The sequence below is a fragment of the Microtus oregoni genome, unplaced genomic scaffold (assembly GCF_018167655.1).
Source record: "Microtus oregoni isolate MIOR12 unplaced genomic scaffold, Mior012 000008F_ref0000371, whole genome shotgun sequence".
NCBI classification, from domain to species: Eukaryota; Metazoa; Chordata; class Mammalia; order Rodentia; family Cricetidae; genus Microtus; species Microtus oregoni.
The window spans coordinates 35466099-35485074 of record NW_024543067.1 but is presented as its reverse complement, the minus strand read 5'-3'; the positions used below and the strand labels follow the sequence as shown (position 1 = coordinate 35485074).

General features: G+C 37.0%; 1 protein-coding gene across 1 annotated transcript in view; it reads left to right on the top strand.

Annotated features, from left to right (window-relative positions):
* Naalad2 (N-acetylated alpha-linked acidic dipeptidase 2) overlaps window positions 1-14282 on the top strand; it is a 47788-nt gene extending 33506 nt beyond the window's left edge. The window contains exons 16-20 of the mRNA XM_041657581.1: window positions 2015-2105; window positions 5406-5670; window positions 10748-10829; window positions 11935-12027; window positions 14093-14282. Coding sequence (XP_041513515.1) covers window positions 2015-2105; window positions 5406-5670; window positions 10748-10829; window positions 11935-12027; window positions 14093-14282 — 721 coding nt within the window. The remainder of the gene's footprint in view (window positions 1-2014; window positions 2106-5405; window positions 5671-10747; window positions 10830-11934; window positions 12028-14092) is intronic.
* Window positions 14283-18976: the final 4694 nt, after the last annotated feature.

Below are 18976 nucleotides of genomic sequence, written 5' to 3'. Positions count from 1 at the left end.
GATTTAAGAATTGAGGTTGTTGATATTTAAAGTTATTTTTGAATGTTGATTGCAGTTATTATGTAGTTGATTTTTGGGTTCTTTGTGGATTGTATTTTAGTAATTGTAGCTTTATATTTCTTCTGACTGTTTATTCCTCTTTAATTTTGCTTTGTTGTATGAGTGTGTGTGTGTGTGTGTGTGTGTGTGTGTGTCTATTTAGTCTGTTTGTATCATTGGAAGTTTTTCATTTTCTATCAATTATCATGGCTAGTTTTACTGGATATATCAGTCTAGACTGGCCATTGTTGTCTTTTAGTACTTAAAATCCATTGCTCCAGGCTCTTCCAGCTTTAATAATTTCCACTGAGAAATCACCTATTATTCTGATGTGACTTGTGGTTATTCTCTTATAGCTCTCAATAATCTTTGTTATGCATATTTAGTGTTTTAAGTATAATTTATCATGGGAATTTTCTTTTCTAATATTGTATATTTGGCATTCTGTGTGCTTCTGGTATCTATATGAGTATGTCTTTTCTTGTTTGAGAAAGTTTTCTTCAATGATTTATATGAAGATCTGGTCTGTGTAATTGACCTGGGACCCCTCTCCCTCATCTATTCTTATAATTTGAAGGTTTGGCTTTTTTAAACTAGTGTTTCACATTTCTTGTATATTCCTTTTTTTTAAGTTTTTTTTCATAGAAATTCTCTATTTTTTCTTTGAGTTCTGATCTTCTATTTTCTACTTGATTAATTCTTCTTGTAAGCCTTTCTTTCTAGTTGGAGGTATTGGTTTTGTTCACTGCCATCTTATTTCAGTTTGAGTCCCTCTTCAATGTTTCTATGTATTGAATTCTTTTTCTAAATCCTGGATTGTCTCCATAATTCCTATCAGCCTTACATTTGTGTTTTTTGGATCATTACTGAGGCATTTATTCTCTTTAACTTCATTGAGATATTTCTTTTTGTCTTCCTTAAACCTTTCAAAATTTTGATGATGTTTGTAATTTTTCTTTTAAATTGCATCCTGGGCTTCATCTATGTAGTGCTCATTGGCACATATTTCCTTAGAACTGATCAATTATTTTTTTTTGTATGTGGGTGTACTGCTTTGATATTGCTAATATTATTTGTATTTTTGTGGCTAGATCGGGGCAAGTGGACTTCTTTTATTAGCTGGTTTTGGACTATATCTTGGATAAGGATGTTATTTATTTTGATTAATGTGTGTGTATGTGTGTGTGTGTGTGTGTGTGTGTATCCTCATTCATATGACACATATATTTGTGTGGAGGTCAAAGGACAATTTTTCTTTGATTCCCTCCATTTTCATGTGATTTCTAAGATCAAACTCAGGTTATCAGGGTTGTTGGTAAGAGTCATTATCCTTGGGCTGGAGAGATTATTTAGTGGTTAAGAGTACTGGCTGTTCTTCCAAAGCTCCTAAATTCAATTCCCAGGAACTACATGATGGTTTACCATCATTCATAATGCGATCTGGTGCCCTCTTCTGGCCTGCAGGCATACATGCAGGCAGAACACTGTATACATAATAAGTAAATAAATGTTTTTTTTTGTTGTTTTTTTTTTTAAAAGAGTCATTATCCTCTAAGCTATCTTGATGGCTCCCAAATTAGTCTTGCAAAAGTTTAAAAGTTTTTCTCCCATTATAAAAGTTTCATATGCTTATTCAGCAAAAATAAGAAAAAGCAAGCTCTTCCTATAAACAGCTTGAGATGGCCTATGAAAATGGTTTATTAAGTGGTTCAAATATTTCTGTTAATTTAAAAAAAAATTTAGACTTCAGTGTCCTGTAGTACTGGTCATATTCAATGTAGCTTGCCACATTAATATTCTAGCAAATAATAGGGGAATAGCTTGATATTGTTTTAGCTTCTTACAATTCTTATAGCAATTTGGTATGCAAATTCTTAACTACTTTTGAGCAGGATTCATTTTTCCATCTGTTTTATTTCATATTATTTATTATTCTATCCATGTATTTATTTATTTATTTATATTTTATATCTAGAATCAATAAGCTGGGATCTGGAAGTGATTTTGAAGCTTATTTTCAGAGACTTGGAATTGCTTCAGCCAGAGCTCGCTACACTAAGAACAGGGTACGCCATCTAGTAATTATTAATAAGTAGTATATCGGTTCACTCTTCATTATTCTAACAAGATACCTGGAATGATCACCTCACAAAGAAGTTTGTTTTGTTCATGGTTTCGGAGGTCTCGGCCTGAAGTGTTTGTACCAGCTCTTGTGGGGTTGTGGTGAGTCAGTACATCATGGTGGGAAGAAAGCTGCTTACCTTAAGGCAGCCAGGCAGCAAAGAGGGATTAGAAGGAGCTGTATTGCTACTTCCTTCTTCTAGGGCATTTCCCAGTACCTTTTCTGGGGGCATTTCTTTTTAGTTATGAAATAGTGTGTTTCATTACGACTTTTTCATATATGCATACAATGAATTTTAACAATGCTCATATTGTCCCTTGTACTGTCTACACCCTGTAGTTTTTGTTTTGTTGCAAGTAATACTCCATCTATTCTCGTGTATTTTGTTTTAAATTTAGATATGTAGATTCTGTAAATTGGGAAAATAAACCATATTTTTTATTCTCTGTATGACTTTGTTTAAATGGAACTCAAGCTCCATCCATTTTTCTATAGCACTTCTTAAAATTGTTCTACTCCACTAGGAGGATATGCTTGAACTTACAAGTCTTTGTATAAGTCTTTGGATGGAGGTTATTCCAGGTCCAAACCATAGCAGCATTTCACTAATATGAACTAGAATTGAATTGCATGTCATCAGGTGGACGTGGGACCCAAGAAGAGTTCAGAGATGCAGACAGACTGCTTGTTCCTGCTCCTTTGTAGATACACTATGAAGGAATGCAGGCTGTTCTGTGAATGCATTACTACTAAGATTTTTCATTGAAATGCTAGTTCATGTATAAATGTCAGATGCATAGCTGGTTATACATATTTTCTCAACAGAGAATTTGCTGGAAAAATCTTATTTCGTTCTGTGGATGTAGCTCAGTTGGTAGACTGCTTGCCCGGGGTGCATGAAGCCTTGGGTTCCTTTCCCCAAAATGGACTGTGGTAGTACAGGCCTGTAATCCCAGTACTGGGAGTGAAACTAAGGGGAACCGAAATTCAAGGTCATCCTTGGCTACATAGAGAGCTCGAGATCAGCCTGGGCTATACTCTCACTCAAACTAAATAAAAACAAAAGTACATAAATAAAATTTTATTTTGTAGTCCAGTTATATAGGCTCTATATGCTTTTTCCTCAGAAGAAATGTTTTTGTTGAGGGGCATGCTGGGCTAGGGTTGTATGTTATCAGTTCCCCTTCTACATATTTTTGTCTGTCATGAGGCAAAGCCAGTGGGAGAGAACAGAGCAAGTTTCTCACAATTTTTAATTTCCTCCTACTTTCTGTTCTGTACTGCTTAGTTCATATTATTGTCAGTCAACCATTCCGATGACTTGCAAGTACTTAGAAGTAGTGAATGTGTGCTGTGTTGCTTTGACAATATCTTAAGTTTTGTCATACACCACATATTAGCAGACTTGGCTTCTTTGCATCTTTTAATCAATTTCAAACCCAAAGTATCGTACACCAACATCTTGCTTGTACATAATGTATATTGGTTGTCTGATTATCCTGAATACAACCAATGATAAAGAAGCAAAGATACTTCCAGAATACTGTAAATTAGATGAATGAGCATTGTATACTATATATCAATACTCATTTTTTTTTACTACACCTGAACATCAAGCAACATGAGTTTAAATGGTATGAGTCCATTTAGGTGTAAATATTCTTGAGATTTTTCTGCAATTTGAAAAAGATTACAAAGTACAGACTCTAGAAATGTCAAAAAACTTTAAGAGCTAGGTATGTCCTACATAAAATATATGCAGATGAGTCTACTCTCACCTCTTGCTGCTATGAAATATATACAAAATAATGCAAAAAATAAATTCATCAAAGTTATTTATTGAATTATGCATGACACCATTTGCAATACAACAAAATATAAGTAAGTATGGAGATATTACATTAAATTATAGCTGTGTAAAGTGAACTACAAAATGTAATATACTACTAAAGTCATTCTACAGCTCTGTGTATAGCTCTGTGGTATGATTGTTTTGAGTATTTACTTAAAGTGCCATGTGACACTAATCATGTGGGGCTTGAGCTCTTTACCTCTATAGTAAGTTGCATACTATAGTAAAAAGAATGTGTGATGGGTCTCACATATTTTGATCATACAGAATACACAGAGTATACACAATATGTGTTGTTTATATTAGTAGTAGTTTAGGTGATATATGTACTAATGTGGAAATTAGATAGGCTCTTTCTAATTTCTGTGTGATTTAGGGGTCAACTGCATGTGTAAAGTGTGACTTAGCTGTATCACTTTATTCACTATTACACTCTGTCACAAGTTTGAAGAAAGTTGTCTAATATTCAAAAAACACACAATTAGAAGAAAGGGGACTAATACTGAATTGTTTTTTATGATCCAGAGTAGCAAGAATGGTAGTCCTATAAGAATATAGAAGGCCAGGTGGTGGTGGCTCATGCCTTTAATCCCAGCACCTGGGAGGCAGAGGCAGGAGGATCTCTGTGAGTTCAAGGCCAGCCTGGTCTACAAGAGCTAGTTCCAGGACAGGCTCCAAAGCTACAGAGAAACCCTGTCTCGAAAAACAAACAAGCAAAACAAAACAAAACAAAAAAAGCTATGGGCTAGAGAGATGGCTCAGTGGTTAAGAGCACTAACTGCTCATCCGGAGGTCCTGAGTTCAATTCCCAGCACCCACATGGTTGTTCACAACCATCAGTAATGCGATCTGGTGTTCTCTTCTGGCCTGCAGGCATGCATGCAGACAGAACATTGTACACATAATAAGAAAAAAAAGAATATAGCAGATAGTAAAAAATAAAATTAGGATATGCAAACCGAAGTTCTAAAACTATGTCCACAAACTATGTAGTAACATGTTCACTACATATACTCCCAGATTATTATCAAGGGTTGATAGCCTTTGTTTGAGCACTGCTTGGTTAGGGAAAGAATACATTACCTTTCTGTAGACATTAAGCTACCCAGAACATTTTATACACTTGATCAGTTCATAGTTTTGAATTGTGCTGATTTGAATAAGTATTTCTTCAGTTTAAAAACCAAAGGTTGGATGAAGGTTACATGAATTACACAATGAAGACAGGCATATAAAAATTTAAGTTAGTGAGCATTTTGGCTGTAGTGTTTTAATTATATTTTTAACTTACTTAGTTGATGAAATCAGGACTTTCGTCTATTTTTCTTTAATCATGATTAAAATATAAATTGAAAATATAATTCTTATTTTTCAATTCTCTCTCCATTTTAGAAAACAGATAAATACAGTAGCTATCCTGTATACCATACCATCTATGAGACATTTGAATTAGTAGAGAAGTTTTATGACCCCACATTTAAAAAACAGCTTTCTGTGGCTCAGTTGCGAGGAGCATTGGTATATGAGCTTGCAGACTCTGTAATCATTCCTTTCAACGTTCAAGACTATGCAAAAGCCTTGAAAACCTATGCAGCAAGTATCTTCAATTTATCCAGGAAACATGACCAGCAACTGAGAAAACATGCGGTGTCATTTGGTAAGATTTTATAGACTTTGTTGTAAACTTTTTTAGTTCCTATCATGGTCAGTGCATTCAAGAAGAAATACCTTCTCATTTACTAATTATTTCTGACAAGAACTTTAAATGAATGCTGAATTAGGGGTCTGATTTAATCTGAAATGTCTATGATGAAACCATTACTTATGAAGTAGTGCTACAAAAATTAAATTAGGTAAATATTTTTCTATGTTACTATTCTTATTAATATTTTCCAAATATTAAAAATTATAGTTACAAATTATTGTATATAAACTATTATTGCTGAATAGATTCATCAATATTTGTGTACATGAAGGCTATTTTGCATAGATATGTTCAGCCTTTCATTTTATGACTGGCTCTTCACGTCATGTGTCTTCTATAAACTAGGGGTGAAATACAGCACAATGCAGTGACATTAAACACTGGATCTGGAAGCATTGGATCTTGGCCTGACTCGGATATTCCCCCTTCCACTTGTACCTGTGACATTAAGAACACTTAACTTCTGGGCTGCCAACTTCTTGAGCCATGAACCAGTAAAACACGCTTCACTGTTGGGGAGGTTATTAGGGAATCTGTAGATCAGTAGCTATCGGTGCTGAGCGTTCAGTGAATGTTGCCTACTGGCACTAATTATAAATATTTTCTTTCCTGACTCCCAGATATATATTCTTTGTATATACCAAAATAATTTTGTATTTCATGTCTGTTGCGTACCAAGTATATTATTAATGTTAAAGTTCTATTTGTTAATTTTTCAAAGAGCTTGAAATTTAATGTGAGAAGGGGAAAGGCAAATCCAGATGACAAGTTCTTAGAGGGGCAAAAAGAATAACTAACCGCATAGAGAATAGGGATGGAGTTGGTCATTAGCGACGACAGGTGAATGTTATTTTGATTATTACATAAGGATTAGTAACCTTTATGAAATTATGAAGAACAGCAAATATTTTATTCATTTTAAATTAGAAATTACATTTCTAGAGTCATTGTGGAGCCAGATGCTGTGTGCTACCATGTAGACATCGAGGTCAGAGTACAATTTGTGGGAGCTGGTTCTCTCCTATTGTGTGGGTCTCAGGCATTTATACCCCCATCCAGTCCTCCTCTGTCTCCACTTAGATGGTACAATCAACAAAGCATGGCAAACCAAGCTGAGACAGGACCAAGCTTCCCCCTGTCCCCACTGCTTCATTAAGTGTGAACAAGGCATCCACCAATGGGATTAGGTTCCAAAACGCCAACTCATGCATCAGAACAGGTTCTGGTCCCACTGCCAGGGGCCCCACAAAAGACCACACTACACAATTGTCACTCAAATGCAGAGGGCCTAATCCAGTCCCAGACTGGCTCCCGAGCTGTTTGTCCAGAGTCTGTGAGCTCCCACAAGCTCAGGTCAGTGGTCTCTACAGGTTTCCTCATCACCATCTTGATGCCTCTCTACCCTCTCTTCAACTAGACTCCTAGAGTTCAGCTCACTGGTTGGCTGTGGATCTTTGTATCTGCTTCCATCAGGTACTGGATGAAGGCTCTATGATGACAATTAGGGTAGTCTCCAATTTGATTACAGGGAAAGGCCAGTCCAGGCACCCTCTCCACTATTGCTGGGAGTCCTAGATGGGGTCATCCTTATGGGTTGCCAGGAGCCTTTCTGGCACCAGGTTTCTCCAGGACTCCACAATAGCCCTGTCTATCAAGCTATCTCCCCCATCACTCTCTTGCTCCATCCTGCTCACAACTCAACCATCCTGATCCCTCATGTTCCCATCCTCCATCCTCTCTCCTCTATTCTCTCCCATCCTCAGTTTCCCCAGAACATCCCGTTTACTTCCTCTTCCCTGGAAGATACATGCATCCCTCTTGAAGTCCTCCTTGTTACCTAGCTTCTCTGGGGCTGAGGATTATAGCCTGGTTACCCTTTGCTTTACATCTAATATGCACTTATGAGTGAGTACACACCGTGTTTATCTTTCTGGGTTACCTCACTTAGGATGATTTTTTTTTCTAGTTCCATTCATTTGCCTCCACATTTCATAATGTGGTATTGTGTGTAAGTATTACTCCATTGTGTAAATATACCATATTTTCTTCATCCATTCTTCAATTGAGGGGCATGTAGGTTGTTTCTACATTCTGGCTTTTACAAATAATGCTGCTATGAACATAGTTGAGCAAGTGTCATTGGGATATGGTTGAACATCCTTTGAGCAATATCATCCCAAGAATGATATTGCTGGGACTTGAGGTAGATTGATTCCCAAATTCCTGAGAAACTGCCACACTGATTTCCAAAGCGGCTGCACAAGTGCAAACAAGTGCACTCCCGCCAGCAATGGAGGAGGGTTCCCTTTACCCTGTTGCAGGAGGCTGCTTGTTCATTTCTCAGCCTCCCAGATCTGAAATAACCACACAGAAACTGTATTAATTAAATCACTGCTTGGCCTATTAGATCTAACTTCTTATTGGCTAGCTCTTACATATTAATTTAACTCATGTCTATTAATCTGTGGCTTACCAGATAAAGTTCTGGTGTCTGTCTCCTGTTTGGCTACATGATTTTTCTGACTCTGCTTCTTTCTCCCAGCATTCAGTTTAGTTTCCCCTGCCTAGTTCTACTCTACCCTATCAGGCAAAGCCAGTTTCTTTATTAACCAATGGTATCAACAGCATACAGAGGGGAATCTTACATCATTATCCCACATCCTCTCCAGCATAAACTGCCATTAGCATTTTGATTTTAGCCATTCTGACAGATGTGAGATGGTATCTCAGAGTCGTTTTAATTTGCATTTCCTTGATAGCCAAGGATGTTGAACTTTTCCTTAAGTGTATCTCAGCCATTCCAGATTCTTCTGTTGAGAATTCTCTGTTTAAATGTGTACCCCATTTTTTAATGGGAATATTTGATATTTTGATGTCTAGTTTCTATAGTGCATTATATATTTTGGAGATGTTCTCTGTCAGAGTGGAGTAGGTGAAGATCTTTTCCCATTCCATAGGCTGCCGTTTTCTCTTGTTGACTGTGTCCTTTGCCTTACAGCAGTTTCTGTTTCAGAGGTCCCATTTATTAATTGTCAATCTCAGTGTCTGTATTGCTGGTGTTATATTCAGGAAGTAGTCTCCTGTGCCAGTGCATTCAAGGTTATTTCCCACTTTCTCTTCTATCAGCCTCAGTGTAACTGAATTTATATTGAGGTCTTTGATAGCATATGTGTCTCTGTTAGTGAATACCCATCAGATGGCATATTGTCATATCTCTTCCATTTTAACAGTAGCATTTGTTTCTGCTATGTCCCACCTTCACAATCAAAATTCTCTGTTAGTAGCAGGAAGCAATGATTATTCAGAAGATGTATTAGTGAAGAATGTGGGTCAGATGAGTGAATGAATCAATCAATCAACGAATACATAATTTATACTCCTAGTTCTTTCTCCTCCACTAAACAGCTCACTATGCTCCCATACTACTAGTACCACTGCACTGTAAATGTTATTTCTGATGAATCCTAATGACATATTTCAGTTTATCTTGATTTCTGTACTGTATGTGAAATTTAGATCTCCTTCTTCAACATCCTATTTCCTTTGCTTCTATCATATCCATTATTAGATTACTTGCTTTGATTACATTTTAAACAAAACTTGGAAAAGTTGAGGTTGAAAGGACTTTTTTGAAAATACCAAATGTATTTATATTGAAGGCCTGACCCATTGACAGCTAATGTAGCAGAGTCATGTAATCTGAGTTACAAGCACTTGATCTGCAAAACAGACTCAAATGCAAGCAGTATATCAGTCATGCATGTCAATTCCTGCTTAGAACATATACAACATGGCAAATAGGTTGTTGTAATAAAAAGTATGTGCTGAAAGTCTAATTATATTTTTAAAACTTTATGAAATAAAGAAAAATATGTCCAGACCAAACCTCATACTGTTTCTCCATTTAGATATATTAATTTGTCACAAGTCACCATTTGCAAAAGATATTAATATACCATTATTTTGTTGTGAGGAGCGGCGGGCTGCGTCCCACCACCCGCTAGCTTTACCCAAAATAATTACACGGAAATTGTATTCTTTTAAACACTGCTTGGCCCATTAGTTTTAACCTCTTATTGGCTAGCTCTTACATATTGATTTGACCCATTTCTAATATTCTGTGTAGCACCACGAGCTGGCTTACCAGGAAAGATCTTAACCTGTGTCTGTCTGGAGTGGGAGAATCATGGTGACTGCTTGACTCGGCTTCTTTCTCCCAGCATTCTGTTCTGTCTACTCCACCTACCTAATTTTCTGTCCTATTAAAGGGTCAAGGCAGTTTCTTTATTTAACCAATGAAATCAACACAAAACAGAAGACTCCCACATCATTATTTGAAAAATAAGAATTGGTATTGTTTTAATCCTGTAATAATGACAGTTAATATCATGTATATATAATACATATACATACACACACACACACACACACACATATATATATATATATATATATATATATATATATATATATATATATATCCAGTTGCTAACATATCATAATTGCTAATTGTTCCAATAAATATATTCAATTAAAGAATGCTGGAGTTTGGGTAAGTAACTGATTGCGGTATTATTTGTTTCCTGTACTTGTGAAAGGAATTCTCTTAAGAACCAAATTTGGAGAGTGCTGTAGAGATGACACAGTGATTAAAAGCACTTTATGGTCTGTCATGAGGAGTTCAGTTCTCAAGACTCACCATGTCATGAGGATCATAAATACCTGTGATTCTAGCTCCAAAAGAGATCTCACCCTCTCTTGACCTCCATGGATACCTGGACACAAGTACACACACACACACACACACACACACACACACTAAAAACAAAAAAAAAAACAACAAAATAACTCAATTTGACTACATTTAAAATTCCCATCTTTTTGCTTAATCCTTTTCATGAGTCCACAAGAAGGGTCCCTAGAACAAAGGTTTTCCATTGTTTGGTCCTATCAGGGAGAGGGCGGAAATGTGAACCTCTGAAATGTGAACTACTAACTAAATTCTTTTATTTTTCTATTTTTAAAAAAGATTCCTTATTTTCTGCTGTGACAAACTTTTCAGAGGCTGCTTCAGACTTTCATAGAAGACTCACAAAAGTTGATCTTACTAAGTAAGTTTCAGCTGCCTACTCTCAAAAGGGCAGACTGTCTTCGTGTGTGTAGAATGCGAAGTCATCGCTGCTTAAGCCGTGGTCTGCAAGACAACAGCATTAGCAAGATTCACCAGCTTCTTAGAACCCAGAAAGACATGCTTAGAGTTGTCTTTTCTCTAATATGTCTTTTCCAACTACTCACTTAAGCCCTCTGTTGTTCCCTTCCCTAGCTTCATTCTCATGTTCATGGCCTCTTCTTTGTAATAACTAGGGCTCTCAGTTGTTTTATTTTTAATTTACACTAATGCAAAGTTGAATTTGTGTGATGAGAGTTACAGTTGGTAATTTATAACTATAAACTTGGGTGCTTTGAATATATTTCTGTATAGTTCTTCTCAATACCTAGTCACCCATCAACCACTTCTTTTGTATAGATTTTTTTCTGGAATTTTTTTGTTATTGCCACTTTTAGGTAGAAAATAATTTTTATATTATATTAAAACATTATACAATAAATATGAATTGCACCAAGTATAGTTTATTTTTTCATACTTAAACAGCAAGCTGCATCAGTCATTTTGAGGAGGCTCTCTTGACCCTTGGATTGTGGGAGAGCCCAAAGACGTACGTAGGTCAACTGTGCAGAAGCAGTGTAAGGATTGTGAATGGGAAAGGACCGCCTGCTCACCATGGCAAGCTGTCCTCCCTTTCTCGCAGATTTCAGAAACCTTTACTCTGTGTTGTTGCTCATCTTTATTCTATTTCTTCCCTCCAGAGTAGGACTGTGTGAGTCATTAGGGATGACTTGGCAGTTTCCTCCATCTTTCTGGGGGGTCTGGTTAGCCTACAGAGAAATAAAGAATAGCTTTCATTTCTTTTTGACCACTTTGTGGCCTTGAAAAACAAAACAATCCACTTCTCAATAGCATTCTGGGTCTGTTGTAAATGCTAAGATGACCCTGCTGTTACATGTTGCTTGCTGTGTGACATGTTACCATGTCAACATTATTTCTCCTAATGGTCTACTGATTATTTTATCTTCCCATGCATTATCTTTATTTAATATTAGTTGAATTATGGCCTGCTAGTAGAGATTTTAATGATGTGTTTCTTATTCTCCAAGTCCTATTGCAGTGAGAATTGTGAATGACCAACTGATGCTTCTGGAAAGAGCATTCATAGATCCTCTTGGTTTACCTGGGAGGCGGTTCTACAGGTAAGAGGAAGGCGTGTGTTCTACAGAGGGCACCAAACACCTCACTATAGTCAAAGAAGTATATCAAAGATGATTTAAATAAATGCCATCATAGTAGTATGAAACATATTAATGTAATATAAATGCTAAATGTAATATGAGTACAATTATGTATCCAGTAATGGTATAATGTGTAGTATTGGAGAAATACTTCTCATCAGTTCACTGTGGGCCAAACTGAGAAAGAACTTTAACACAATATTCCAGCCACAGAGTTCGAAAGGAACCTTAGCGCACATGCAGTCCAAGTCTAGTGAATCCTTCCTGTATGCTTTCAGGTACTTAAATAATCAGTCTGCTTCAGACTTGTGATGGAGACCTTCCTGGATGGTCTTCCGTGATGGAGACCTTGTATTATTTGAAGGAGTAATTATTAGAAAATTTCTTTCATAAAGATCTCAAATCTTTTATCCTGTATAATGTTTTCATCTAACCTGATCTTTTTTCCCAAGTAAAACAAGTTTACTTTATTACGTTTATTTTACATTTATTATATTTAGTCTCATTCCATACAATGATTTAAGTTGTGAAGATAGTTGTCATGTCTCTTGAAAGAAATATTGTTTTGTTTCAGGTAACTTTTTTGTTTTGTATCTATATCATATTTTCTTTTAGTATCTTAAAGCTATCACCTCCCCCTCCCCCAGTTTATTTTCTTAAGGTCCTTCTGACTGGAGAGATGGCTTAGTGGTTAAGGGCACTTGATTCTCGGCACCTATGTGGTGGCTCACAACCATCTGCAACTCAGTCTCTTCTGAACTCTGGAGGCACTAGGCATGCATGTAGTACACATACATACACCCAGGCAAAACTTTTTGCACATAACAATGTAAATAAATTTAAAAACTACTTAAAATGCTGCCTTAATGGAAATTAAGATGGGTCTAACATTTAAAGTTCGAAAAATCTTCACTCATGGTCATGCAAAGTAGGAATGGGTGCAGTTTGGGGGTTTCAGTGCTCTTCCATAGCATGCCTCTAGGATTTGCCTGTCTGAATTAACATAATAAATGCTACTTTACAAAGTTAGTGATCACCTTTCTAAATGTTAGTTGTTAGGACTAACAGCCAAATGATATAAATAGATCTTTTAGAGCTGGGACCTTCCACTGTGACCTTTGGTTTCTCAGCTGCAAATGGAGATTTTAGCTGTTTACCATTGAGACCTATAGATTTAAGGCTTCTGAAGATTGAGCTAGGAGACGGAGGCACTCTGGGGTGTGAGCTGTATTTATAAATGTCTGTTTATTCATAGATATAAATTGGAGATAGTAGTTATGAACATGTATGCATATATAACAAGAAACATCCACTATTTTAGTATTTTCTCGCAAGTTATTGTTAGGAAGATTTATTATGTATACAATATTCTGTTTGTGTCTATGCTCGAAGGCCAGAAGAGGGCACCAGACCCCATTACAGATGGTTGTGAGCCACCATGTGGTTGCTGGGAATTGAACTCAGGACCTTTGGAAGAGCAGGCAATGCTCTTAACCTCTGAGCCATCTCTCCAGCCCAGCAAGGAAGATTTTAGCACTTTAATCCCCCACATAGTATTTCAGTGTTTGGCTTTCATTTATAGAATTAATGACTTATTATTGAGATTTGTTAGATGAGCTTCTCCCCACCCATTATGAAATACACTTCTGTAAGATGTACTTGTGTTCTATTTGAGCATTTATAAATATTAGTATCTCTATAATCAGGACCTAGTATTTAGGGCCAAAAAAGACAACACATTTTAAAGTTTGATGAAAATATGTCAAAACGTCCTCCAAAGCTACCATGCTATATGTTAAGAATATATTTTTAAACTGTTAATTGAATATGTAGAAACCAAAGTAGTTCATATTGTTGTTTTAGCCAGCTGCAGTATTCTAGAATAATGTTACTGTGTTATTGTAAAGATCTTGTAGAAGAACTGTATAACATATTGTATACTTTGCCGAACAACTTCTTAGATAAATGTAGCTATGGCACCTGTAATTTTTCATTTGATATAAAAATAATCAATTTTTTTGTTTAGGCACATCATCTTCGCACCAAGTAGCCACAACAAATATGCTGGAGAATCATTCCCTGGGATTTATGATGCCATGTTTGATATTGAAAATAGAGCAGACCCTTACTCGGCCTGGGCAGAAGTGAAGAAACATATTTCTATTGCAGCTTTCACAGTTCAAGCAGCAGCAGGGACCCTGACAGATGTGTTATGAAGTTTTTGTCAAGTAGCTTCATCACTAGAAGTACTGCAGTGTTGAGAGGCAAACCATCAGAGGGAGTCTTGCTCATATGGACTCACTGGTAGAGGCTGCCGAGAGTCTGAAGACAATATGTCTTTTTCTCTGGTGATTCAAGAGGCCAGGACACTCTAAAACCATGATTCTCAGATCATGTTTTGTACTTCCACCATACTTATCTGTCGTGTTTTTTTCTTTTTAAACTCTTGCATGCATATTCGGTGAAACTGAAACTGGAAGCAACCTAAATGTTCATGGACATCCAGGTGATACACACAAAGAGCTGATAAACATCCAGTATTATTGGCAGATCCTGCTGAGTAAGAAGTTGGGCAAGAATGAGCCCATAAGACCAAACTATCTACAGTACTATTTACCTGAGGCTTTGGAGATAAATGGAATTTTCCATACTTCCAGCTTAATGTTAGTTACACAGTGTATGCATTTACCAAAGCTCATCAAACTGTCATTGAAATGTCTACATTTTGTTGAAAATTATGCTCAAGTAAATTTGATTATAGAGGGGAAACCCTACCAAAGGAAAAAAGTCAGGTAAAAAAAAAAAAACAGAAATAGCACATCATTGCTTGTAAAATGAACAAGGAATACATGAAGTACAAATGGTACTTTCATAATTCGGTTCTATTGGATAATATGTAAGTCTAACGAATGAGGTTCCAACTCACCACCCTAATTCCATTAAGAAAAGTTCAACAGTATTACAGGGTTTCTGACAGAGTCTTAGAATTACAAGCAAATGCTACTGAAGTTTCATTTAGTAAGAAAAGATGCAGACTTGGCTCAATGGTAGGACTCTTGCCTCATTTTTTCAAGAACCAAGTTTTTTCCCTCAGTACTACACACACAAGCATAAATATGTATGTATATACAAGTACATATACACTCACACATTAAGTAAGCTTGATTATTTAACCACTTCACCAAATAATTGAAAATAAAAATTTAGAACAGTCCTTTCCCTTAACCTTCAGGAGCATCAAAGGTGAGGGTGTGGACAGAATATATGAGCTGAGGATGGGAAGGCATGCTAGGAAATGGTCTTTTGGACATTACTGGTGTACACATGAATGTGTAGCAAGGGTACGTTATCTACACAGATCAAGCACAGAAGTCCAGAACAGATAGGGGAGGGACTCATGAGGTCCCATCTGTAAAGAAAAAAACTACTGGCAGTTAATACTTAGTAGAGGGGAAGCTGGTTTTTCAGACCACTGGTAAGTTGCCCATGGCCCAGTAAACAGACCCATAGGCACTCATATGCAAGTGAACCTAATTAAACTGAGTATATTGGGGGAAAAAAGACATGAAAATAGTAGGTTTCTGTGCTTATGCTCTTGTACACTATGACTTGTCATTTGTATTGGTTTAATAAAACTATGATTGGCTAGTAGCCAGGTGGGGTGACCAGACGAAGGCTGGGAAGAAAGGCAGAGACACAGTTGGAAGTAAATGCAGAGGAAGCAAGATAAGAATGCCTTATTGAGAAAAGGTACCAAGCCACTTGGATACACATAGATAACAATTATTAGTTAATTTAAGTTGTAAGAGCTACTCAGTAATAAGCCTGAGTAATAGGCCAAAATATAAGCCTGTGTGTGTTTATTTGGGACTGAATGGCTGCGGAAGTAGGGGAAAGAAACTTCTGTTTACAGAAGGTGTTGGGAAGATAGTTCTGAAGGGAAAGTGATAAGGAATTTAGGGTGAATATGTTAAAAATATATTATATATATATATATATATATATATATATATATATAAATAAATAAATAATCAAGGCGTAAAAAGTTATTTTTTAAAAATTAACATTATAAGCACACTAAAATAGTAAGCCAAAGCTCAGTTTGACCACAGGAGAGTAGTAGATCTCACTACTCTTCCATCCTGGCCAACAAGATTGTTTAATTCAATGAGTGGGGTGTTAGACAGCCCCAAACTATGTATTTGTGAGGCACAGGGGAGGGAGTCCCTTACATAAGAGTGTGGTTGAAGTTTTTTTAATTAATTTTTAATTATTTTTACTGAGGTATACATTTTTCTCCACTCCCCTCCCTTTCTCCCTTCTCCCCTTTTACCTTCTCTTGTGACCCCCACAATCCCAGTTAATTCAGATCTTGGCAAGACACTGGGTGAAGTTTTGAAGAATTATTTTCAACAATACACTGAAAATTTGCTGTGAAGATTGCTTACATGGATATTTTTCTATAGAACTATCTTAATTAAGAATTTTAAAATGGTAATGAGTTATGCTTCAGTTTAGGCTGAGAATAAATGACTTCAGAGTCTGGATCTGTTACTCTCCCACTTACAAGCCTACAATATTCCAAGGATCTCACAAGACTGTCATAAACTTTGTTTACAGTAAAAACATTTAAACCTTAGTGTGATTTCTAAAATCCTGGTGACCTCTGGTTTTGTTATATTAGCCTATAATCTTGTTTAGCACATCCTTAGGACCACCTAGTATTCGCTACAGAAATTGAAAGGAAAAAAGGAGAACAAGTGCACAGGTTTCTTGAGTTTATACAATGTAACTCCACCAAAACCTAACAGGCTGTTTGTTAAGATGCTAAGCACTACTTAGCTAAAGCTGTGGAGCCCTCACCCACACTTGGGTGTGTTCCATCCTTTCTTCCAGTTTGTAGTTCAAGACAGACACTGAAGCAGACTACTGTCCTTTTGGGTAAGAGAGTTATTAGAAAAGTTATTAATGCCATCGAACAGATACCTGGCTGGGGATTCAATGAGTTCAGGCCTGCACGACAAAGCAGAGCTCTTCTATGTCTTGGAGTTGATAAGAAGTCCATAGGCTCTGATTTTCTAGTGGTCAAAGAAGGGGGAAGGGCATGATTTTTATCCTTAAGGTAGCCCTTCAAGGAGGGCCATGTCACCAGTAGCCTGATAAACTTTCTTTGGGGAAGTGAGAATTAGACTCAGGGAGTAGTTGTCAGTTTCCTAGTCTGGTGATGTGGGCAGAGTGGTAAACTCCTTAGACGTGAAAACTATAAAACTCAGTCAGCTTTAAGTGGAGACACCTCTAGATGGGTGTGACCTGAGCAGCGACCACTTATGTTTAAATCTGTGTTAAGATCTCACCTTAATAAATCCCAGTTTTAGCTGATCTACTGGGAGCTCACCAAGGCCAGCTGGACTGTGACCGAAAAAGCATGGGATAAAACCGGACTCTCTGAACATGGCGAACAATGAGGGCTGATGAGACGCCAAGGACAATGGCACGGGGTTTTGATCCTACTTAATGTGCTGGCTTTGTGGAAGCCTAGTCAGTTTGGATGTTCACCTTCCTAGATATGGACGGAGGGGGGAGGACCTAGGACTTACCACAGGGCAGGGAACCCGGACTGCTCTGTGGACTGGAGAGGGAGGGGGAGAGGAGTGGGGGGAGGGGTAGAAGGGTGGGAGGAGGGGGAGAAGGGTGGGAGGAGGGGGAGGGAAATGGGAGGCTGGGAGGAGGTGGAAACTTGTTTTTTGTTTATGTTTTTTTTCTTCTTTTCTTAATAAAAAAAATTATAAAATAAAAAAAAGAAACAACATAGCCCATTAGAGGCAGGATGGATAATTTGTATACTCATTCAATGGAATGCTGTATTGCAGTAGAAACGAACTCATTTTTAAGCTTTCATTTCTTTTAATCATGTGCAAAATCACAGAAAACCAAATACCATGTTATTCATGAAAAAAAAATAAATAAATCCCAGTTTTGCCTCACGATGGCTTCTCCTCAAATCCTGTGTTTGGAAGGTTATAAAAAAAAAAAAATGAGACTTCACCTAAGCAGAGGTCTCTGCAACTACTCCAGCTAAAGCAGGATGCAGTGAGCTGTTTTCAGCCCTACTTTTGTGGCTCATTCTTCCCGACTACCCAAGTGAATGAAACATTATGTATTTCTAAACTCACGGCCATAGTATACATTATTTCTAAATCACTTCTAAAGGTGATACAGGATTTCTAAGAATCACTCCTGCTAGTTGCTTTTTTGAAAACTATGGCCGCCAAATAGCACCTATGATTATCAATGTGAATTTGGGATAAATAGAAAAATTTCCAGCTTATTATTCCTAATTGGCCATTTTGTTTATCACTGAAGAGAGAATAGGACACTATGCTGTATGCACTGTGATCTGCATGTTGACTCTGGGGAATATGTGAAACTGTTAGTAAACTAGTTTAAAGTTAAGGTCGTGGCCTGACAGTCAGTCCAAAATGGACCACTTCATCATAATCAGCTTTGGACAAATGAGAAACAGTAATTGCCAAGGAGAGGTATCACACGGCCTCTCTCCTGAAGTTTAAAATACAATATGAAAAGGAAGAATTAAGTGAAGGATAAGGATTTCTCCTGGTAATCCATGACTATTTTCTAAGTTAAAATTTTGGTTACGTAAATGGATGTTTTGCATGCAGGTGTGCACTACATGTGTGCCTCCTGCCCACTGAGGGCAGAAGAGAGCTCTGGATCGCCTGGAGCTGGATTAGAGGGTTGTGAGTTGCTATATGATGTTTGGGATCAAGTGATCAAATCATGGTTCTTTGGAAGAGCAGTGCGCTCTTAACATCTGAGACAACTTTCTAGGATCCCAAATAGGGTTCTCTTTACATATTTTTTTTTTAAATTCTTTAATTTTTAGTCAGCT